Raw genomic sequence first — 24,568 nt, 5'->3', positions numbered from 1 at the left:
TTATGCTTGGACGGGAGCTCCTTCTGTCCTGAGCTCCCCAGGTTAGTGGAGCTGGCAAATTATCTTTTCCCCCAATTGTGAATTTATTCCTTCGCCAAGGCCAAGAGAATGGCTCAGGATGCTCAGCAGACCTATCTCAGGCCCAGAGAAATCAACAGCCACTGAAGCCAGTTTAGGGGTGAGTGGCACTGTAAAATATATGCAAGTACTTATCTTTGGCTGAGAGCGCCACTCTTCTCTGCTTTTGGAGGTGTGAGTAGGCTGTGCTGCTGCCTGATTCTACCTGGGGAAACTGTGGCCAAACGTTACCACTAGCTTGCTGCAGTCACTCCCAGGAATGGTGCCTGGGGGATCCTGGCGTTCAGGTCCGGCAACTCCTCTCCATTTCTGAACCTTCTCTCCCTCCCCCAGCCACTTGGTCCATTTTCTAACTTTGTTTTTGATGTCCAGGGCTCCTCGCTTGTCACAAATATAATTGTTTCACTTGTTTTTTTGTCTTTATTGTAAGAAGGATCCCTGGAAGCATCTGGCTTCTCCACCATCTTGGCCCCACCCTTCACAATAAGTATTTATAAATAAAATTAAATATGATCACTATGAAGACTGTAAGGCAGCAGAAAATATTTATGATATGAAAATAAGGGAAATATTTCCTCTTCCTCTTCCCTTCCTTTCAATTCTAGAATAATTCAGTCCTAAAATAGAGCAGAACAAGGTAGGCATCTGTCTTACTCATCTAGTGCTGCTATAATAGAAATACCACAAGTGGAGAAATTTATTTTCTTACAGCCTAATAGGCTACAAGTCCAAATTCAGGGTGTTAGCTCCAGGTGAAGGCTTTCTGTCTCTGTCAGCTCTAGAGAAAGGTCCTTGTCATCAATCTTCCCTGGGACTTGGAGCTCCTTTGCACAGGAACCCCAGGTCAAAAGGACATGTTCTGCTTTCAGCACTGCTCTCTTGGTGCTATGAGGTCCCTGTCTCTCTGTTTGCTTCTTTCCTTTATATATTGAAAGAGATTGGCTTAAGACATTATCTAACCATGTAAAGAAAAAGAAAAGAATCATGTAGATCTCATAAATACAACTGCTACTAATCTATCTTATTACATCATAGTTATAGGATTTACAACACATAGGGAGATCACATCAGATGATAAAATAGCAGACAGTCATACAAGGGAATCATGATCTAGCCAAGTTGACAGATATTTTGGGTGAACATAATCCAGTCCATGACATTCCATCTTTTGGCCCCCCAAAATTCATGTCCTTGCCACATGTAAAACATATTCACCCCTTCATATCATAGCAAAAGTCTTAATTCAATTCTAAGTCCAAAATCCAAAGATTCCTCTTCATCTGTGAAATCTAGAATACAAATTATCTGCTTTCAAAGTACAATGGCAGAACAAGCAAAAGCTAGACATTTCCATTATAAATGGGAGAAATTGGAGGGAAAAGAAGGCATAACAAGCACCAAGCAAGTCAGCAGAATACATTACATTAGCCCTCAAGGCTTGAAAATAATCCTCTGTTCTCTGAGACCATTTTACACAGTAGCCCTGCCCCTCAAACTCTAGGTATTGGTCACACTCTCCGGATTCTGAGTGGAGGCGCCTCAGCCCTGGGCTTCAGCTTTGCCTTCCAGGCCCACTGGGACAGAAACTCTGTGCCCTCATCTTTAGGCACACCATTCTCCTAGTCCATCTGAGTGGCAACTCCACCATCACAAACACCAGAGGCCATGGCTCTGCCCTTTGAAACCCCTGAGGTCATGGCCATACCTTTTGAGACTGAGGCAGCTCGGCTTCTTGTATTCCTTGTCTCTTCAGCTTCTGCTTCCTGGTTTTTTGGCCTCTTGGCTCCTCAGGCCTCATGCTCTGTAGTTCCACCAATAAGTGCCTGCAGGCACCCCACTCCACCAGTAAACTTTAGCCAGAAGGCACTCAGCTCTCTGCCTCCATGGGTCAGTAAGCCTAGCTCCACTGATAAGTGCCCAGAGGTACCCTACTCCACCAGGAAACCTCCGGTGCATAGGCACTCAGCTCTCTCACTCCGTGGCTCTAGAGCTGTATGGCACTGGTCTTCTGGTTCTGCTGCTGCCGATTCTCTGCTGCTGCCAGCTTTCTACCACTGCCGTTTCTCTGATGCTGCCAGTCCTCTATCCATTCAGTTTCAAAACCACTTCCACATTTTAGGTATCTGTTAGAGCAGCACCCAACTCCGATACCAAATTCTGTCTTAGTCATGTTGTGCTGCTATAACAGAAATACCACAAGTGGATGGCTTTAACAAAGAGAAATTTATTTTCTCACAGCCTAGTAGGCTACAAGTCCAAATTCAGGGTGTCAGCTCCAGGGGACGGCTTTCTCTCTCTGTCGGCTCTGGAGAAGGTTCTCGTCATCAATCTTCCCCGGGACTAGGAGCTTCTCTGTGCAGGAACCACAAAGGGTGCGCTCTTCTCCCAGCACTGGTCTCTTGGTGGTATGGGGTCCCCCTGTCTCTCTGCTTGCTTCTCTTTTATATCTCAAAAGAGATTGGCTTAAGACACTATCTAATCTTGTAGATCTCGTCAATATAACTGCTGCTAATCCATCTTATTACATCATAGTGATAGGATTCAACACATAGGGAAATCACATCAGATGATAAAATGGTAGACAGTCTCATATAGTCATACAAGGGAATCAGGATCTAGCCAAGTTGACAGATATTTTGGGGGGACATAATTCAATCCATGACAACACCTATGCCCATGGAGGGGGAGCCTCAGTGGTCTTGAGCAGGGTGTCAGACCCCATGAGGGATGAGGAGGGTGTCTTCACAGCAGGGGAACAGCCCAGGGAGGAGTGTCAGAGCCTGAGTGGGGTGTGGAAGTCATCTGTGAGGTGGATGGGTGATGGCGGCGGTGGGAGTTTGGTTACTACAACGGGAGTGATTGAATAAGTAAATATATTAAAGATAATGGGAGACAGATTTCTCATGATTGAAGAAGGGCAGCTACCACCTAGTAGCAATCAACATACCTACTAGCAAGATCTCAGTTTGTAAACACCATCCTCCTCTAAAAGGAGCTAAGTCTCCTTGGAGAAATGGCAGTCTGGGGCTGGGGCAGGTAAAGGACAAGATGAACTTGGAATATCTGATTATGCCAGAAAGTAAGGCAGTTCTCCAAGAATGACGGATATGTCAAAAAGTCACAAAAGCCAGCTTGAAAGGACTTCCAGTGGCCAAATTGGGGACTGTCTTAGGCTGGGTTCTCTAGAGATGCAAAACCAGTAAAGTGTATAAATATATATAGAGAGAGATTTATATTAAGGAAATGGCTCACTCAGTTGTAGAGGCTGGAACTTCCCAAGTCCATGGGCCAGGGTAAAGACATCTTCTGATTCACGTAGCCACGGGGGCTGACAAACTCAAGATCAGCAGGTTAGACATCAGGGCTCTTGCTCACAGGCCACAAAGATCGACAAACCCCAAGATCAGCAGGCAAGACCACAGGTAAGATGCTAGATTAAGTCCCAAGAACCAGAGGTCAGATGAACAGGAGCCAGCTGCTGGATCCAGAGGGACCAAAACCCCATGAACCTTGCCAGAACGTCCACTTATATTCTATGCAGGCCACACCCCCAAGAAAACTCCCTTTCAACTGATTGGCTACTGACAGCAGATCCCATCATGGAGGTGATCACATTATATCAAATCTTATCATGAAAGTGATCATAACATCATAGACTGCCAAACCACTGAGAATCATGGCCCAGCCAAGTTGACACACAACCTTAATCATCACAGAGACAATTTGAACATCAACATAATAAATGATTATAATATATTGTAATCCATTGTCTAAAACAGGAATATATAAGTCCATACAGATATTAATAAAAAAGCGAGTAAGTTGAAAATTTGACAAGGAATGGACATTTACATAGTGTCAAAGTATATCTTCACAAAATATCTTTTAATTACAAAGGGGAAAAGAGTAACTAAACTTTAGCCTGGCTGTAGTGGGCTGAATGGTTGCCCCAAAAAAGATATGTCCATATCCTAATCACTGGAACCTATAAATGTAACTTTATTTGGAAAAAAGATCTTTGCAGATGTAATTAAGTTACAGATCTTGAGATGAGGAGATCATTCTGGATTATCCAAGCAGGCCCTAAATTCAATGACAAGTGTCCATATACGAGACACGTGGAGGAGAAGGTGATGTGAAGATGAGATTGAAGTGATGCAGCCACAAACCAAGGAATGCCAACAGGCACCAAAAGCTGAAAGAGGCGAGGGACGGCTTCTCCCCTAGAGTCTTCAAAGGGAGCTAAGCCCTGCTGACATCTTGATTTCAACTCCTAGCTTTCAGAACTGAGAGGACAAATTTCTGTTGTTTTAAGCAACCATTTTGTGGTAATTTGTTATAGTGGCCACAGGAAACGAATACACTGGCAGACACCATCTTAAGCAAGTGATCAAAATGAACATCCATAGTAATGGAATAAATTAAAATCATGCACCACTTGATAGGTTACAATGAAAGAGACACAGCATCACTTCTGTGACATTCTTGTCAAAGATAGCGTGCCTTAAATCTGATTATGAGGAAACATAAACAAACCCAAACTGAAATAACTGGCCTGTAATCTTCAAACGTTTCAAGGTCGTGAAGTCAAGGAAAGACTGAGGAACTGTTCTACATGAAGGAGACTAAAGAAAAAAAAAGACAACTGTGAGTTGGAATCAACTCGACTGTGACAGGTTTTAATGAGACGTGACAACTAAATGAAATGACTAACTCTGGACTAAATCCTTCGCTATAAAATACATTTCTGGGACAATTACCAAAATTAGAATAGAATCTGGGGATAAAAAAAAAAGCCCTTTTGTCATCAAGTCGATTCCAACTCATAGTGACCCTATAGCATTAATTCCCTAATTTTGATGGCTGTATTGGGATTGTGATTATTTAGGGAATTGTTCTTGTTTGTAGGAAATATACACTAGTCAGGGGTGATGGACATCCTGTTAGCAATTTACTCCCAAGCGGTCCTGGGAAAATAATGTACTTCCAATTTTTCTGTAAATTTGTGATTGCTTCAAAACGAAATATTTATTTTAAAAATTAAAATAACAGAGAAAAGGACACCAATCATATAAATAATTGCATATGTATATACACATGGCCACAGACTGAAAGGCATAGAATGGAAAGAAATTCACAACAATAATTGTATTAAGGAGGTGGGATTATGTGTAACATTTCTCTCTGCTTTTAAGTCCTTTGAATCTAGTTCAATAAATATGTGGTGAGGGCTTGCTACAGGTCATGCATTGTGCCAGGTCCTGTTGTTATGTGCCATTGATTTGATTCTTGCTCATAGCGACTCTATACAACAGAGTAGAACTGCCCCATAGGGCTTTTTAGGCTGTAGCCTTTTGGGGAGCATATCACCAGGTCTTTTCTCTCTCAGAACTACTGACTGGGTGGGTTCGAACTGCTGACTTTTTGGTTAGCAGTCAAGTGCTTAACCATTGTGCCACCAGGACTCCTTTGCCAGGTTCTAACCCAAAACCCCAGGTTTTAGAGATACTGAAAAAATCAACAGTGCTGGCTTGCAGTCTGCAAGAGAGAGCACTGTGGGATGTGGAATATGTGCTGGATGGATGTTGAGGACAGGTTGCTTCCTGGAACACCTAACCCCGATGAGGTGGGGGAGGGCTCCCTTGAGGGAGGGATGTTTGGAATGTGGTCTTCTTGCTTTCTCATTAAGAATAACAATAATGTGTTTAAGGCCTCCCTCAAAGATGCTGGGCATCCCATCTGCATCAGGAACCCTGAGGGAGAGGAATGTGGAGAATTCAGAGTCTACAGAGTATGGGCGGTGGGTGGGCTGATCTCTGGACTCATTCACGAGAGACAAGAATCAGGCCCGAAGCAGTCTGGGATGAGGTTGGAGTTAGATTGCAGAAAAATCTCTAGGTGGTACATGGAGGGACCTGACAGACTAGTCAGAGGGCAGAAGAGGATAGAGGGGGCCAGGTTGCCATCACTGGTTATGTGCACAGGTCCTGGGGGACACCACAGCTGCCCTGGCCCAGGCCATGCACGGTCCTGAGTGATTTGCTGCTGCTGCAGCCTCACATCCTCATCTGGTTTGCCAAACTGAGCAAGGCCCCTGGAGCCAGTCCCAATCTGTTTCCTTCTATTCTTTGACAGGAAGCTCCTGGAGAGCCAGCCCCCAACCCCCACCCTGCCCCAGCACTCCCTCTCTCTTCTCCACTATGGACAGAGCCTCTGCCGAGCGGCTGTCTGCCCACCACATACCCAGCTGACATGGGGACCATTGGAGCAACGCAGCTGTGCTGGGCGATCCTGGGCTTCCTTCTACTCCAAGGTAAGAGGTGCCTGCGACCTTCCTCCAGCAATTCCTCTTGGGAGGCTGGCAGTCCTGGGCACCAGTCCTTCCTTCAGGACACACACCACTCACTCTCTGTTCAGGGCTGTCCCCAAGGGAAATTCCAGAGACTTTTCATGAAGAGGATCAGCTGGATTGGGGGGTAGTCATTACCAGGCAGTGGTAAAATAGAGTTAAACCCTTTTGTGAGAAAATTTACAGGGAGAAGAGAGGCCCTGATTGAGGCCGGCCTCATGAAATGTGATGTGTCGGCGACCACAGCCTCTCTGTCAGCTGTTCTAGTACACCTTAGGCTTTACAGGTGATCTTTTTTCATATGAGAAGTAACAACCTGGGAATTCCAAATGTTGACTGTAAGTTCAAGTCACAGCCAAAGGACTGAAATTAGACACAAAGAGCTATTTGTCAAGGAAGATGTATGCCACAGCCTCACCCAGGGGGCTAGAGGAGATGACCTCTATAGGACATTACTCTGAAACAACACCTCTCAGGGCCTTGCCATCTGATGACTTGTAAAGTAGCTCATAAGGGGTCTTCTAATTAGGGAGCAGTTGCTGGGAACCATGAAAAATCCAAGAGATTGTGACTCACAGGGCAACAACTTCCCTTTGGTCATCACTTCCCCACCTCACCCTCCACAAGTTCTCTATGGAAGATTTATAAGGCTATGCTAGAAGCAGCAGAAAGAGAGAGAGAGCAAGAATGCTTTGGATGGGAAGGGTGGTGGGAAACCTATCAAGCAGGCCCTTTCTTGGTTGTGGGGAGAGAGGGCCTGAGTACCAGAGCATTCTGCTTCCCAGAGGGCCAGATATCTTGAAAAGCCCATGGGATGGGGTAAAAACTGATTGCTGTCCCCCTCAGACTCAATCTGGGTCTGGGGACTAGTCTGTTGTGAAAACTGCAGAGATGGCAGAAGAGGAAATAGAGTAAAATGTAAGACTTACGAGGTAGCTTTCCATAAATCTAGGCTTCTCCCAGCTTCTCTATCCACTGTCCTGTCCCAAGAAAATGCCAGGGCTACCAAATGTCTTGATAAAATCTACCTAAGCCCCTAGCACCCCTTGAGTTTCCTAGCCTCTTATCCCAAGAGCTCAGAGCACTTACTGTCTCCTTCGTTTTGGTGGACTGAGTAATCCTTTTGAGGATATCCAGGCCCATGAAGGGGCTTGACTGTGTATATATAGAGTCAGGGCAGACTTGAGACTTGGACACTTTCAGGGAATGCGCTAAAATTAAAAAATGTATAGCACTTATTGAGTAAGGACTATCACCCAGGCACTGTGTTAAATGCTTTATATGCATTTTCTTAATCTCACAACAGCCTATGAGGTAGCTACCAATGCATTTTAAAGAAGAGAAAACTAAGGCCCAGGTCACACAGTAAGTGACAGAGCCAGGACTTGAATTGAAGCCTGTCAGACTCCAAAATGCAAGATTTTAACTACTAAGCTATGTTACTGCAGAGAATGGTGTGTGTGTGGGGTGGAGAGGGAGATAGAGGGAGAAGATGGCCTGGAAGAGAATGAAACAGGTAGAAATTAGGCAAGGGAGAGCAGGAAAACAAGAAATCCCTACGGCCAGTGTTCTTTGGGTACCTTGGTACCCAGTGGTCAGAGGTATCTTGGCTCACAGAGGCAGACTTTCCCTAAACCCCTCCCCTACTCACAGAAGAATCTCTATTTAAAAGTTTGGGGAGGAAGCGGGGCAGGAGGCACAGAGAGAACAGGCAACTGGTACCCGAAGTTTGCGACTTTGGAACTCCTCCCAGGACACTAAATAGTTTTTTTTCTGGATAAATGCAGGAAGGCAGTACACTGTGCCCTCCACTAAAATATAAAATTATAATGTTATAGAACTTAGCTTGTACATTGGGTATGCTTGATCAATAACTGATAGATGTTTTCAGGACATGCTTTGGATTGAAAGGGTTCTCCCAGGGTCATTCTATCTGTCCCCACCCGAAGTGGGAAAGATTCACTATAGCCCGGCGTTCCCACAAGTATAAACTCTCCCTCTTAACCCCACACCCAATAGGGCTATCGAGCTGGTGACCTGAAAACACACGACCCAGGGTTTGGGCAAACTTCGACTTGGAAAAAATTAATTCCATACTATCCAAATGATAGCCCCATGGAGGAAGGCAGTGGATTAAGGAAAATAAACAGACCAGCAAGCTGCCACAGGCCAGGGTGGGCCCCTGGCACCCAGCCACCCCTGTCTACGCAGGCTTGGGCTTAGTGCTTCCCTGATGATGAGGGGCCCAGGGAGCAGGAGGGCCAGGCTAGGGGCTGCAGGCCCCGGCTGAGCCAAGGGACGGGAACCCAGCTGGGCGGCTCCACTTCCCCACGTTGTTTTCCTTTCACATTGTTCACAGGTTTCAAGAATGATTTCATTGTGGAAAATGAGCAAACACAACCTGACCTCTCAGGTCTCACACACATAGCAGGACACATGTGAGCACGTGTGCATATATACATACATCTGCAGAGAGGCTCAGAGACATACACAAGTATATGCAAAAAACAAATGAGAGCTCCTGACTGGGGGCTTCTGGTAAGCCACTCCTCTCTGAATTTGGCCAACAATGGCCATTTCTGAAGTAGGCCGTGACCTCGAGAGTAAACTTCCTGTGAGAGTAAATCGGTCGCCTGCTCTAGAGCTCTCTCTCTCTTATATATACCTCAGAACTTGCTTCCTGTGCAGGACTCTCCCTCCAGCTGGGGGTGGGCAGAGAGATAGCTCAAATACAAACCCTAATCCCTAACCCTATCTTATTCACCACTTTTCTCCATTCCCTTTCTTTGGAATGGGTCCAGGATGATAATCTTCACAGGGAAAGTGAATGGCCCAACGATAGAGTGGCGAGAACATTACCTCAGGGACCTGGAGTCCTGGGTTCTTGTTTTGGCAGGTCGCTGACCTTCTGTTCTTGTCACTAGTTTAAAACAACCCTCCTTGACCTTGTGTCAGGATGGTATAAGACTCACATGGGGTTGAAGAGACAGGAAAGGACTTTGGGACTCTAAACCATGAGATGGTGGTGATGGTTCTACTGAGTCACAGTCTCGGAGGAAGTCAGCATCATGAACTAGAGCCTACATCCTTTAGTCCTCTGCCAAGTGTGTCTGCTTCCAGCATGGCAGGCTTAGAAAGCCAAAAGGCCTGGGTTCCCCTGTGAACTCTCTCCTGGGCTGGAGACTTACCAAGTTAGTCCACATGTTTTGCTTTCTCTTGCAGGCCACAACTCTCAGCCCACGACAACCCAGACCCGTAGCCCTCAGGGTAAGACCAAATATACAGGGCCTACTCCAGGCAATATAGGAAGGGCGAGAGGAACTCTAGGCCAATTTTGTACAGACCTCAGATGATGAGTGCTGAGGCCAGAGCATTAAGGACATTTCAAAGCTGAGCTCATTTAGGGATTTTTTTTCTTTCCTTCCTGGGCTATTCTAACACGTCTTGAAAGAGAGGGAGAACTGGTTGTGGGTGGGACAGGGAAAAAGTCTGGAAAATACCGGATAAAAGGAAGAGAGAGGGAGACAGCAATAGGTAGCAATGGATCCCTCAGCTTCTGATGATCTGTTTCAGGAGACTTCAGCAGTCTAAGTCTGACCTTAAAGTCAACGTCTTCCAACACAGGTGAGTGAGTGTGCTTGATGAGGTGCCAACCTCCTCACCTCCATGTCCCCAGCCATTCAGTCCTGCTTGGTGCCCAAGGGTTCTGGGATGGCCAGCAGAGTGTAGTGTCACCAAGCCTGCTCACCTCCAACTCCATATCTGACTCTTCCTTGCAGGAGATGTCCCTCACTCAGAGCCTAACAGGACAAGTCCTTTGTCCAGCACTGGTACCCCAGGTACTCTGCCATTCAGACTACAAATCCCATCCAGGGAGGGTCCAGGGAAGAACCAGACACAGTTTCTACACTAAAGGAAAATACAAATTAGTGGGGGAACAGACAAGTAAACAGGACCTCAGATGGACAACTACAAAGTGGGGTGAGAAGGGCTGGGATGGGCATAGGCAGGAGGTGCTATGGGAGCTCAGAAAAATGTCAGCCACGTCAAGTTTGGGGGCCAGGGAAAACATCTCAGAATAAGTGACCTCTGAAGCTGAGACCTAAGAAGGAGTTAGCCAGATGAAGACTGTGGGGTGGAGGTGGTGGGGTATATTCCAGGCAGAGAGAGCTGCACAGGCAAAGGCCCGGAGGTGAGAGAGACAATGGCCCTTCTCCTGGAACAGGAAGCAGGAAAGGAAAGGAGGATTTAGGACTAAAGAGCCCTCTCTGATCATGTGCTCACTGAGGCCCTAAACAGGCCCTTGGCATGCTTCCTGATCCACAGCACCTCCAAAGAAGGCCTCACAGGTCCTCATCGTAACGCATGAACGCACCACACCAGGGTCAAGCACAATGGATGGTCATTCCTCATCCTCACTGGGCCTGCCTCGGTCCCAGCCACAGAAGCATACCTCAGTACTTGGTAAGTACCCAGGTCCAGGGCAGGGAGTGGGGGTGAAGGACACTGGGTTATGTCTGGGTGCCTTCCTTCTTCCCCACTTCAGGAGGCCCGGATCCTACTCCAGAACTAGGGGTCTTGAAGCCAGAATCCAAATCAGTGACACCCTAGTTTGAGAGAGGTTTGTTGGGGGAGTAGACACAAGAACTTGGGCCTGGTCTCAATGCAGGTAAAGGAGCCTGGGCTTGGGCTAATAAAGGAGTAGAGGGGAAGAAGAAGGGGTAGGAGAACCCAAAATGAGGAGAGAGAGAAGCAGAAAATGTTGGGAAAGGGCTGTCCTCCTCTCAGGGAAGGCTGGCCCTCACCAATCAACATGGGAGAAGAGATGAGGAGGGGAAGGACGCCCTCCACCTTGACAGTGCTTTCATGGTGTGTGCACAGGTGCCCCACACAGCAGCAGAAGCAGCGGCAGCCCAAGTGGAGGTTTGTCCCGTCTGTGCTTACAATGCAGAAGACCTGACAGGATTGCTTCTCCCTCCTTTCTCTCATCTCATTCCTTGGCTCTGGGATTTTTTACACTCCCCAGACCTACTTGGGAGGGAAGTGCATCAAGATAAGAAAATAAAACAGTAATCAGGCCTGAAGTACAGTGAGTTGAGGAGGGGATGAAAGGGAAGGCCATACCACTTTTCAAGAGAACATAAGCTTGTGCCCTTTAACTGGCAGCTTGGCTTGTTAGATCAGTTCCTGAGGATAAACATCCTGTGCCCTTCTTTCTATTCACTTCAACACTTGGCAAAACACAGATGGCTATACCTTACCCAGTCTAGCTCCTTATCTCTGAGGCATAGATTTTTTTCCTCTGGGCCTCATGGGGAGGTGGGAAGAGCATAATGAGAGAAGGATCCTGAATCTCCTGGAGTCCTCTGAAACCAGCAACATGAGCAACCACTATTGCCGTTCACGTGACCACACATCGTCTAGTTGTCTGACCTCCATTCTTCTGGGATCTGGTTGATGTAGCAGGGAAGAAGACTTTTTTGTAGGGTGTGAGCTCCCCCTGCAGTCTCTTACCTGGCGGTTGGGGGGGGAATCTAGCTCGCCATGGTAGACCGTGTCAGGCCCCATCACTGATGCACCTATCTCCACTCCATCTTAGATACATTCTATAACATTACCCCTAAATCGACCGCCATGAGCTTGAGGACAGGGGAATATTTGACCATCCTGCCTAGCCCCACGTCAGAGTCAGTGCTCACTGTGGCTGCATTTGGTGAGTCAGGAGGAGAAGGTGGGACATGGGAGGGAATTTTCTGTGGAATTGACTTAGACTCTGGGTATGGAAATACAAGTTCAAATCTCACCCATTTGTACCAGGAGGGTTTGGCTGAAGGAAAGGCTCTGGTGGGAGGGAGCATTCACTTAGAGTTGATTCTAATCAACTCTTCTTGGTTCTGCTGGGTTCTGTGTTCCTATGGGAGGATGGACATAGAAGGATGCCCCATCCTGGCTAGGGGCAGCAGGCTGAGAGCTCACTTGCTCCGCAAGGAAATGGAATTTACTTTGCTTCTGGAGTCTGTCTATATAGCACTTAGCAAAGGGAATTCTGGACTCCTTTTGCCCTTTTTTGTCCCCATCTCAGCTTCCACTTTACCCCATTCTTTTCCCTGTTCAGGTGTTATCAGCTTTATTGTCATCCTGGTGGTTGTGGTGATCGTCCTAGTCAGTGTGGTCAGTCTAAGGTTTAAATGTCGGAAAAACAAGGAGTCTGAAGGTAAAGCCCTCAGGGCCCCCCTTTGTCCCTCTTTGCCAGGGAGCTCCAGAGCTAAATTCCATGGCTGAGACCCTGACTGGAGTTGAGAGAAGGATTGGCATTTAAGCACCATGAATTGTGAGGGATCACTTGGGTGGGCTTTGAGGGGCAGGCCAGGTGTCTGAGTTACAGCATGTGATTCCTAATCTGTGCCTTGGGTTTTTATAGATCCCCAGAAACCAGGGAGTTCGGGGATATCTGAAAGGTAAGACTGTCAAAAGTGCAAGGGAAGAGTCATCTGTCTGATCTCCCACTCCCCACTTCCAACAGGGAACCAACTCTTCCTGCCTCATACACACACACACACACACACACACACACACACACACACACACGCGAAATCCTGACAGCCTCCACTGAGCCACTGAGTGGGCAGGATAAGGACCAAGGACTGGGAGAGACCTGAAAGGAGACAATCAGGTGATGGTGACAGGAGATGAATTGGAACTCTTCAGCCCCTCTCATGGAAGGGTAGGAACTCAAATTCTAAATCTACCCCTTAAATAAGAAGATACTTGCTCTATCCTTAGGAGCCACTTATTTAGTACCTACTTAAGAGCCACTGCTGCTAACCAAAGGTTGGCAGTTCAAATCCACCAGGCGCTCCTTGGAAACCTTAGGGGACAGTTCTAACTCTGTCCTATAGGGTCGCTAGAAGTCAAAATGGACTCGATGGCAACAGGTTTTTTATGTGCAAGGACTATAGTAGATATTTAGAAATATTATCTCAAATCCTTACAGCAGTTCTTTAAGATAGATGCTACTTCAGTTTACACGTGAATAAAATAAAGCTTAAGAGAGATTTTAACTTGGTTGAGGTTAGACAAGTGGTGAGGAGTAAAACCAAGATTTAAATATGGGTCTTTTAGGCTTCAAAGGACTCAGTTCATTATGGCCCACCAACAAAATACAGAATTTTCGAAACAAAGATCTAAGATTCAACAACTCCAACCCCACAGTTCCTTGAATCCCCATTGCCCTCCCTCCTCCTCCTCTCTATAACCCAGACTCCCTCCCTACCCCTAGCTGCTCCACAGCCAATGGTGAGAAAGACAGCATCACCCTCATCTCCATGAAGAATATCAACACGAATAACAGCAAAAGATGGTCCTCAGCAGAGAAGGTGCGTTTTTCCTGTTTTCTTCCTCTCTTTCCCAAGTTCACCTTCCCCCTCCTCTTCTAGTCCCTGAGCCAGAAAGGAGATACTTTCAAAGACCCAGGTTCTTCTCCCATCTTCCCTATCCCACCACTTCCAAGAAGTTCATCCTTCCTCATTATGTGTTTATTTTGCAGGTTCTGTAAAGGCAACATGGGGGCCCCGTGGGCCTAAGGATGATGCAGCTGTCCTGTGACTGTGAGGAGGAAGTGATGGGATTGGTAGGGATGATGAACTACATAAATAAATTATTTTATTGTTTCACATCTATTCCCAGATCTAAAGGATACTAGCATTCCTCCAGATCTAGGAGTAAGCTACCAATACAAGAGACTCTTTCCCATTTGGATAGCCATTCTAGAAACACAGCCTGCTCCTCCCATCTTCTCAGAGTCATAGGAAAGAGCAAGAGTGAGGAAAATGATGAGGTGGATTGGTCTTTTTCTACTTTACATTAAAATTATTTTCTGGCCTATAGTCTAACTTCTTTTAAGGTTTCTGCTCCCATCAATATTTCTTTACTGAGTGTTCTAGCAGCTTCAGAATCTCTTTTCTTAGGCCAGGAATGCATGCAAGGTTCTGTCCCTGTGGGGAGCTCTCTGACAAACCTGGGAGATGGAGAGAACTTTTTGTCAGGTATGCCTCGGCTCACTTGGCTTATTAAGTAGGGTTGAGGTGACTGACTAAGCACCCCAATAGAGAAGAAAGAAAGTAGGATATAACCCATCACTAGTAAAGAAGTGTCACATCTGGAGAGAGAGAACATGGGAGGCACAAAGCATTTCAACTAGGAAATTCCAGTGGTGAGAGCTAAATAACATGAAGGCAGCTGTCCTCTGCCTGCCCCAGGGTAGACATACGTCACTTTGGCCCTAGCTGTGGGAATATCACTGGGCCGGTTTGGAATGAGGTTAGGTCTGTGACTCCATAAACAGAAAACCCACCCACTTTATCCCATACAACTGTGTCCTAGAAAAAGAATTTAAAAAATCATATAAATACTGTGAAGTTATTTAACGAGAAAAAGAAAGGCAGTATCTTTTCTTAGTAATAGGCATCTTTGTCACGATACTGGTTTAGAAATGAATCTTGGTTGGGTAGAATCAATGGAAGAGTCTTCTGTGTATGTTTGCAGAGATTGTTTAACACCATAAGTATCTACTAGCCAGCAGTTTGGAAGACGCAGAGAACACCATTCCTGATCTCTGAGATTTCTCATTCTCAAGGAATGATACGCTATTTTCTTCTGGATTTAGACTTTGCAAAGTGATATAAGAAAGCCTAGAATAAAAAGTTTCACTATCCATCTGTCTCATTAAAACTATTAAAGTGAGACTGAAGAAACCTACTGGATTCTAAAATAATCTAAGGCAGGGCCTGTAACCCACTCATGTTTGTAACTCCAACACATCGTAGGTAATGAAAATAGGTTCTTGGGTGAAGGAAACTTGGCCATGAGGCTGGGCTCGTCCACAGATTTGCAGCTTAACGTTGACCAAATCACCTCCCTTCTCTGAGCCTGTTTCCTTACTTTTAAAGTGAGGTGGATGAATTACTTGGCCTTTATTATCTTTTCTAATTCTTGTATTCCACAGTTCTATAAACTCTAGATGTAGAAAAAAATGAACACAATCTGTTGAGTAGAAATCACTGGGTAGGAACCAGAGGCAAAGGTTACGTGTCTCTGGGCAAGTCTTTGACATTCTCTGGGATAGTCTTTGACATTCCCATGTATTAATAGGGAAGAGTGATCTATACTGGTTCTGTCTACCTCACAGGCTACGGGGTAGGTAAAATGGAATAATAAATATGGAAATAAAAATATTAGTTTGCAACTGAAGCAGACAGTGTGGAGCACTGCCAAGATCCTACTTCAGGTTTAAGGCATTTGTTCCCCAGCTGCTGGGAGTGTTGACCGAGGACTCACAGCTGGTTGATGACTGGTTGATAAGGGTGGCAGTGGGGATGAAGCCTGGGACCCGTTGCCTCAATTTCTCCCTCTACCCAATCCTGCTTCCCTTGCCCCTCATAGCTATTGTTCCCAGAAGTACTCATCATTAAACCTTTGGCATGCAAATCCAAGTCTCAGTCTATTTCCTGAGGTACTCAACCTATGACAGCAATATTTTTTAAATAATTCAGATATATCTGATTTAAACCACACTGCAGAAAACACATGACTTACACTAGTTGATTCCAGTACAACAATCTGTCACTGGGCTAGAACTCTCCAGGTGATATAACAGTGTCTACAAGCACTGGATTCTGTTTGAATTCTTATTGTTACTCTGCCATGGGCATTTAGTTCACAGCTGGTTATCATATTGGATAATCAGGTGAAGGATATGGGTTTCACTCTAGGTAACTCAGTTGAAGTCTTCGTTCTAAGGCCACAAATGTTCCCCTGATTCTGGACAATGTCCTGCAAATATGAGCTGTTAGTCATGAGGTATTTATGTGTGTGGTTGGAGAGGGGGTGAACTAGTATTAATACCTTTGAGACTGAAAGGCTTTTACCCTGACACTGACACTGCAGTGTCATGTGGATTGTCCTTTTGCTAAGTAACTATCCTTTGGAAAGGGGTCCAGGGTGAACTCATTTAAAGCTGAATTCTGCTCTGTAGCAAACTGTATTAGAGGAGGTTCTGCTGGGGGATTCTACTATTCATGCAAATACAAGACCCCACCTCTGACAGGAAATCCAAGTGCAGCCTTCTGCAGTCCCTGCAGCTTCACTGCATCCCTTCCTTGATGTCTAGACAACAGGATGGTGGCCATTTACAAGACAGCTTCCTCCCTGTTCTCACACAGAACTGTATGGCCCTAAAGCAGGAACAAGTGGCAGGCGTGGGGTGGTTGATGTAGAGTGTCCTTATCACATTTCTTCCTTCATCCTGTGGAAGGGCAACTAACAAACCAGCTCAGGTACACAGGCCCAGTCAGATAGAGGGATCATTTACGTAGTACTTTTCTTTCAGGGCTGGATGGGGCAGGTCCAACATTCAATCAGATAGGGCTCATGGCAAACTTCAGTATCACCAACAAAAATTCACTACAGTTCAATAAATAGTTTTAAAAGTAAGTAACCTGAGGCTGTACTTGGTAAAATGATTTAGTGGACAAAGGATCTCATTGGCCTAATTCTTGCACCCAAGTTCTCAAAGGCAGGCTAGTACTACTAAATTTTGTTTGAATCTGCTAGAAAACATTGTACGATTTTGGTTTACTAGTCTTGCTGTGGGTCAGTGGATGTTTTCCTCTCTCTCCTCTTCAAACTTCTTTCTATCCCTACCTCATTTTTGAGAACTACATCTGAGATCTCAGTTCTCTTCCCTAACCTCAATCCTAGTTACTCTGTCACTTTTCTTGCTGGGTACCTTCCCCTGGCATCTCCATCCTGTACTCTGCGAGCCCACAACTTCCTCTTCTATAGAACACAGAGATTGAATTTGACAGTGGGAATTTTTTTTGCTGAGTGGTTTGTGAACTTAAGCAAAATCTGGCATAAAGGTGTTCCAAATGTTGAGGTTTGGGGTTCTAAGTTAGTTCTAGTTATACAGTCATAGAAAAATTCATCCAAAATGGTTAATTTAGGTATAAATGAGCTGAAGGGTACATTTTCATGGCAATATCTGAGATGGTGGCAATGTTCAATCATTTTTTGCTGGACTAGAATTAAATGAGTCAAATCTAGAAAAGAAAGGGTGTGGTTTCAGGGTGTCTTAGTTACCTAGTGCTGCTATAACAGAATGAATGGCTTCGACAAACATAAGCTTATTCTCTCACAGTTTAGTAGGCTAGATGTCCGAAATCAGGGCATCAGCTACAGGGGAAGCCTTTCTCTGTCGGCTCTGAAGGAGGGTCCTTGTCATCAATCTTCCCCTGGACTAGGAGCTTCTCCACACAGAAACCTCAAGTCCAAAGGACATGCTCTGCTCCTGGCGCTGCTTTCTTGGTGGTATGAGGTCCCGCTATCTTTCTGATTGCTTTTATATCTCAAAAGAGATTGGTTTAAAACACAATCTACTCTCATAGATTGAGTTTACATTAACTGCTGCTAATCCCATCTCATCAACATCATAGAGATAGGATTTACAACACATAAGAAAATCATATCAGATGACAAAATGGTGAACAATTATACAATATTGGGAATCATGACCTAGCCAAGTTGACAGATATTTTGGGGGGACACAGTGCAATCCATGACACAGAGAATAAGGAGGGGAGAGAATGCTGAGGTACCAGTTATCTTCAAAAGACCCTCATTTCCAAAATCTTGCCCAGCATCCTTGAATCTGGACTCTGCTCCTAAGTAGCCCCATAATTCATAGTACCCCATCTCAATTCATTTACACCCTACAGTCCTCTAGCACCTCAACTTTCTGCCAGATACTTCTGACTTCACAGCTCTCTGACATCTCTGAAAATCTCTAGACCTTAGCCCTGTGGCCCTGAACTTCATGGTGTACCCCACCCTCCCCTGTCCATCTGCTAGAACAGGCTACCTAGCCTTCCCAAACCAAAGGCACTTCCTTTTTATAGTCAGTCACCTGATGGATGTCCCTAATCAGGTCCCCTGGTTGCAGATCACAAGTGGCATCTTCAGGACCCATGGGATATATGAGCTGATTGTAGGCACATGTCCCAGAACTGGGCTTTTGACTCACCCTAGGGTTTTGGTGTCTCTCTTGTCTCTCAAGTTTAAGGACATAAGGTAATCCATCTGATTTTGGATGGCCAGGAACCTTCTCATACTGGCTCACTTTTGCCTTGTTCCTCTTTTTGGAAGAGGAGGCAGATCACTAGCTTTAGTGGCTGGATTCAGGGGCCAGGGTACAGGGAACAGGAGCTTCCAGCCCTTTTTGGTAGTGTTATGTTTCTTGTCCTATTTGTAGGTAATGATTGCCAGAGAGACTAGCATGGGATCCAATTAGACATATTTTGACCTTTTGGCATACCCAGTATACCCCACCACTATCCCCCAACTAAGGAGCCCTGGTAGCACAACAGTTAAGCACTCAGCTGCTAACCAAAAGGTTGGTGGTTCGAACCCACCCAGTGACTCTGTGAGAGAAAGACTTGGCAATCTCCTCCAGTAAAGATTACAGCCTAGGAAACTCTATGGGGCAATTCTACTCTGTTCATATGGGGTTGCTATGAGTCAGAATCGACTCACTAGTACCCAGCAACAACAACAACAACATCCTCCCACTAATAATTTAAAATATCAAGCCATAGAAAAAAAGTGACTTCTCTTCCTCCAAGCCAACCTATGACAGTAGTTAGTATTTATTAAGCACATATTACTTAGGAGATTAGAGACTAAATACAAGCACTATTTTATATCCTACAGCAATCCTATGCTGATCTCTTAAACACTATACTAAATTCCCTCTCCTAATAAAAAATGAAAATTACTAAATATCTAGATAGCTGCCGCTTTCTCAGTGCTTATGGGGGTCAGGGTATAGGCAGAACATTATCCTCAAGTGCTCCAGGGAAAACAGATTTTAGAAATGACACAAGCCTTTAATAGTCAACTAGTTCGTGGTTTTCATTTTTTTTTTTTCCCTTTAGTAGACCACAAAATATAAAATACAAAAGAACAGAGCTACTTTGATTGAAAAAGGGTAAGGGAATGGGGTCTTCCCTGCTATGCCGTCCTCCTTTCCAAGCCCCCAGTATGAAGTCCCAGGACATTTGCACACAGAACCTAAAGGATTCCTCAATTCAAAAACTACGAATCTAATCCAACCCTCCCATTTTATAGGTGGGGAGACTGAGGCCAAGGGAGAAGGAAAAGGGAGTTAGTTGGTCATGGTCATACAATGACTTGTGGCAAAACCCAAACTAGAACTCTTATCCAATTCCTAGGCCAGTGCTTTTTCCACCAAAAAGTTCTTGTCCTCTTGAAGCTCCTTGGGAGCTTAGTATTTGCAGGGAAGGGCTAGAACTGCATGCCACTGGGGACTTGACCCTTCCAGGTTATGTCCAGAGCTATAAAACTCCCCACTCCACCCCCAAACCCACAACTGCCTAAATAGTTGTTGGTTCGTAATATAACTGATTTAGTCTTTTTAGGTAAGATCTCAGGGAATTCCAGGTAATTTTTCACTTGGGGACGAACATGACCATTTTTCCCTTTTGCTGACCTGACCTATGGCTATCTCAACCCACCCAACTTCCTGCAGTCATAAGTCAGTGGGCGAGAACATTGTACCCATCCGCTTAGGAAGAGTTGCCTTTATGATAAGCCTGGGCGGGAATCAGCAGGAATATTTCTTCATTTCCTTTTCACTAATTCTGTGGAGTGTGGTCCTTCAGAGGAACCCTGGTGGTGATGTGGCTAAGAGCGCAGGCTGGTAAACAAAAGGTTGGTAGTTTGAATCCACCATAAGCTCCTTAGAAACCCAGTGGGGCAGTTCTACTCTGTCCTACAGGGTCGCTTTGAGTTGGTATCGAACGGATGGCAAAGGGTTTGGTTTTGCGTCCTTCAGAAAGGAAGGAAATGGGCCAAGGAAACTACTGGGCTGAGAAAAAGTCTCAGAGAGGCCCCAAAGTAGGATAGGAACGAGGAAGTGTAAGAACAGCAAAGAGGGGACCGTAATGCCAGCCCCAAGAACTGCCCTGCTCTTCTTTCTACCCTTGACGTTGTAGCAGCCCCTCTAAGGACTCTCTGAATGACTGGATTCTGTGCCTGAGGAGCTGGAGGACAAGGGGCATTCTCAGGGTGCCCCCTAAACCTGTAAGTCTCTCACTTTCCTAGTTTTCTTGGCTTTTAAGCGTTCCAGGGGAAGCTTTTAAGCTCATCGCCAAACCCATCTCTAAATTTCCAGAGCTTAATAAAGGCTTTGCACAGAACGGGCACTAGGCGTATATTTAAAAAGGACATCCCCGAGGAGAATAACAGTCACGCCGTCACCCTCTAGGCTATGGTTTGCGAAGCCCTTCCCAGGCAGGGCTTCAGTCGCGCCTCCTTGGGAAGCCCCAGAGATAGGCAGGGGCGAAGCCACTATCCCCACTCCACAGGTGAGGAAAACGCGGTCCGGAGTTACCACAGCTTTGTTTCGTGAATCAGTAGCTCGCAGCAAACATATCCACAAGCCTCCCCGCAAAGTTCAAGCCCCTTTACACCTCTACATCACCGACGGCCCCCCGCGCGGAGCTTGCCGGGAGTTGTAGTACACTGCCCCGGCGCATCCCCCTGTACCTTGTGTTAATTGGACTACAATGCCCAGCATGCCGCTGCGCTCCACGCCCCCTTCTCTCTCAGCCTGCGGCGCGGGGGAGGCTGGCAGACCTCCTGACAGGGAACCGATATGGCGGCGACTCTGGGCAGCGGGGAGCGCTGGACGGAAGGTACCAGGTTCTGGTTGAATGATGGGATAAGGCCGGGTTAGGGAGAGATCAGGGATGGGCATCCTGAAAGCGCGTTTAAGGGCTGAGATCCTGGGCCTGAGGCGAGGGATGGAGGCCCGTGAGGTTATACTAAGCCTGAGTGGGGTTCTGGATGGGGTGGGGACACGCCCAGGATAAGGGTCGAGATCCGGAAGTCGGGAGCTCTGGCCAGAGTTGGGGGTAGGCCGGGAAACCCGAGTCACCATTAACGACTTGTTGCCACCTGCCCCCGCCTCTAGCTGGCCCACCTGCACCAGGATGACTGGAAGCTAGCAGGGTGATGCAGTCACCCGCAGCTTATTTACCAGGCCCATTTTCCCATCGCCAGATTGGGCTGCCTGACCTTTGGTTCCAGGGTGATCTTGTCCCCCACCCCCAGCCGGCATCAGAACCGATAGACCAGTCTTTTCTATCCTGAACAGGCTATTGATTTATGCCTCTTTCCTGCAGTCAGGCAAAAAACATTGATCCAACACGTATTATGTGCTCTGTACTAGGCTGACCCTGAAAGTGCAGCGGGAATTTGATAGGTATGGGCCCCAGAAAACTCTCAGCCCACTTAGGGAGTTTAACAGGTAAGTAGACAATTACAATTGCGCTAATAAGTCCTGGGCTACACAACAAGGTCAAGGATTTTGGGAGCACACTGACAAGGCATCCAGCACAGCCTGGGAGTCAGGAGAGGCCTCATGAAGTAAATATCACATATGATGACATGAGGGATACATTGGAGTCAGCCAGGCAGACCTAGCAAGTGGTCCAGGCAGAGGAAACAGCATGTACAAAGGCAGAGAGAAAAGAAAAAGCATTGCTAATCTGAACAGAGGTTGGTGTGGCTAGAGCAGATTGCAGAGAATCATGTGGTGAGAGGTAGGCTGGGGCCATGATAAGAAATTTGGGCAAGGAGCACTGGATAGTCACTTAGAGAAGAAAGATGTAATCACATTTGATCTTTTGATGAAAGGCTTTTAAAGCCTTTGCCAGATTCTCCAGATACGACATGAGTTCTCTGGACTCTTTGACTACATTGCTTGTGTCCCTGTTTACATTCTGCATGTGTTTTGATTAATTGAATCCTCGTATTAGACTATAAAGTCTTTGTGGTCCAGAGTAGGTCTTACTTATAATCCCTCTCATCTAGCTAGTCGAGTGTCTTGTATATATTAGTTCTATAACTATTAGCTAAAAAGAATTGACTTCATCTCTACTTTAGCAGCCTTGCAGAGAGCTAAGGCAGGTAGCAAAGCTGATTTGCAGGGTCAAACTAAGGCCTAATGGAGGGGCTCTTGCTTTGCAGCCTATATTGATGCAATTAGAAGAAACAAATACTCGGAAGACGGACCTCCTGAGAGTCATGACCCCTGTGGTTGCTGTAACTGCATGAAGGCACAGAAAGAAAAGAAGTCTGAGAATGAGCGGAATCAGATCCGGCAGGGTGAGGGGAGTGCCACTTACACTGAGGAGCAGCTGCTTGGGGTGCAAAGGTGAGCCTGTGGTAGGATTAAATAATTGATTTTATGTGAAGTACTGGGAATGGTGGCTGGCACAGAGAATGTGCTATGTAAGTATTGACTGCTATTATTATAATTATTATTATTGAAGGACAATAGCTTCTTGACCTTAGCAGGAAGACTGGATGGAAGTAGAGTATAAGGGTACAATCTGAACTGACTGCCCTGCTTCTACTTTAGGAGAGGCAGGGGAAGCCAACTAGATTTAACAGATATCTATAGAACACTCCGCTGAACAACAGCAGAATGTACATTCTTTTCAGGTGTGCATACAGGTACTTCTTCGGTCTACATTCGTCAGCATAGGTCTAAAACAATCCTCAATAAATTTAAAAGGATTAAAATTGTATAGTGTCTGTTATTTACAGATACTAAATAAATAAAAAATGGGTCAAAGAAGAAGTCACAAGGAAAATTAGAAAATACTTTGAGATGAATGAAAATGAAAACACAACAGATCAAAACTTATGGGGTGCAGCTAAAGCAGTACTTAGAGGGAAATTTATAGCTGTAAACACCTATATTTAAAAAAAATTTTTAAAGATCTCAAGTCACTAACCTCATCTTCCACCTTAAGAAACTAAAAATAATTGCCCTGAACCCACTCCTGAAAGCGACCTTTCAGCCAAATAACAGATTGGCTCATAAAATAAACAATATCAACAGTGAGTACCGTGCTCCTTTAAATAATCCTCTGTGTAAGACCAAACAGTCAATATTTACCATAAAGCAGAGATGAGAAGGTAAGAAGGGGCAGAGAAGCTAGATTAATGGAAACAAACCAAGAGGACTGGAAATAGTGAGAATGCTGACACATTGTGAAGAATGTAACCAACGCCAATGAACAATATATATAACCAAAAAAAATTTTTTTTTAAATAGGAACCTAATTTGCTATGTAAACTTTCACCAGAAATACAGTTAAAAAAAGAACAAAACTATAAAAAGAAGAGCAAACTAAACTCAAAGCAAGCAGAATGAAGGAAATAATATAGAGTGAAAAGAAATGAAATAAAATAATACAGAGTGTAAAGAAATGAAATAGGGAATAGAAAAACAGAGAAAATCAGTAAAGCCAAAAATTGGTTCTTTGAAAATATCAACAAAATTGACAAGCCTTTAACTAGACTGATCAAGAACAAAACAGAAGACTTAAATAAAATCAAGAATGAAAGAGGAAACAACACTACCAATCTTACATAAATACAAAGGATTATAAGAGAATACTATGAACAATTATATGCCAACAAATTAGATAACCTAGATGAAATGAGGAAACCCTGGTGGCGTAGTGGAAATGAACAAATTCCTAAAAAAACTCAAACTACCAAAACTGACTCAAGAAGATGGAAACTCTGAATAGACCAAAACAAGTAAAGTAATTGAATTAGTAGTTAAAAAAAAAAATGCCTACAAAGAAAAACCCAGGTCCAGACGGCTTCACTGGTGAATTCTACCAGATGTTTGAAGAGTTAACACTAATCCCTCACATAGTCTTCAAAAAAATAGAAGGAAGGAATACTTCCCAACTCATTGTACATATTGTATTACTCTGCTACTAACACCAGACAGACTTTTAAGAAAACTAAACTTTAGACTAATATCCCTCCCAAGTAGTGCTAAATGCACATAAATAATATGAATAGATGCTAAAATCCTCCTCAACAAAATACTAGTAAACCAAGTCCAGCAACATATAAAAAGGATTATACAGCATAACCAAGTGGGGTTTATCCCAGAAATGCAAGGTTGATTTAATGTATGAATATCAACCAATGTAATATACCATATTAATAAAATAAAGGGCAAAAACCACATGA

General features: G+C 45.0%; 2 protein-coding genes across 5 annotated transcripts in view; both read left to right on the top strand.

Moving 5' to 3' along the window:
• Positions 1-6,244: 6,244 nt before the first annotated feature.
• ECSCR (endothelial cell surface expressed chemotaxis and apoptosis regulator) lies at positions 6,245-17,932 on the top strand. Of its 3 annotated transcripts, XM_049873781.1 has the most exons (11): positions 6,245-6,391; positions 9,650-9,694; positions 10,001-10,051; positions 10,207-10,266; positions 10,754-10,891; positions 11,309-11,350; positions 12,027-12,140; positions 12,543-12,641; positions 12,849-12,885; positions 13,707-13,803; positions 13,974-17,930. In XM_049873781.1, exons 1-11 carry the CDS (start codon positions 6,331-6,333, stop codon positions 13,980-13,982), a joined length of 753 nt encoding a protein of 250 aa, XP_049729738.1. In that variant the 5' UTR covers positions 6,245-6,330; the 3' UTR covers positions 13,983-17,930. The 3 variants fall into 3 exon arrangements, with proteins under 3 accessions (XP_049729738.1, XP_049729740.1, XP_049729739.1); XM_049873783.1 differs by lacking the exon at positions 9,650-9,694 and having other exon boundaries at positions 13,974-17,932; XM_049873782.1 differs by lacking the exon at positions 11,309-11,350 and having other exon boundaries at positions 6,247-6,391; positions 13,974-17,926.
• Positions 17,933-20,854: 2,922 nt separating this feature from the next.
• Positions 20,855-24,568, top strand: part of DNAJC18 (DnaJ heat shock protein family (Hsp40) member C18) — a 39,452-nt gene continuing 35,738 nt past the window's right edge. The window contains exons 1-2 of one of the 2 annotated variants that reach the window (XM_049873780.1): positions 20,855-21,198; positions 22,535-22,721. In XM_049873780.1, coding sequence (XP_049729737.1) covers positions 21,159-21,198; positions 22,535-22,721 — 227 coding nt within the window. In that variant the 5' untranslated portion in view covers positions 20,855-21,158. Of the gene's footprint in view, positions 21,199-21,437; positions 21,813-22,534; positions 22,722-24,568 lie in introns of those variants that run through there. The other variant, XM_049873778.1, reaches the window with a different exon arrangement.

The sequence above is a fragment of the Elephas maximus genome, chromosome 2 (assembly GCF_024166365.1).
Source record: "Elephas maximus indicus isolate mEleMax1 chromosome 2, mEleMax1 primary haplotype, whole genome shotgun sequence".
Taxonomy (NCBI): domain Eukaryota; kingdom Metazoa; phylum Chordata; class Mammalia; order Proboscidea; family Elephantidae; genus Elephas; species Elephas maximus.
The sequence above is the reverse complement of the archived record's forward strand: the minus strand, read 5'-3'. Positions and strand labels throughout refer to the sequence as shown.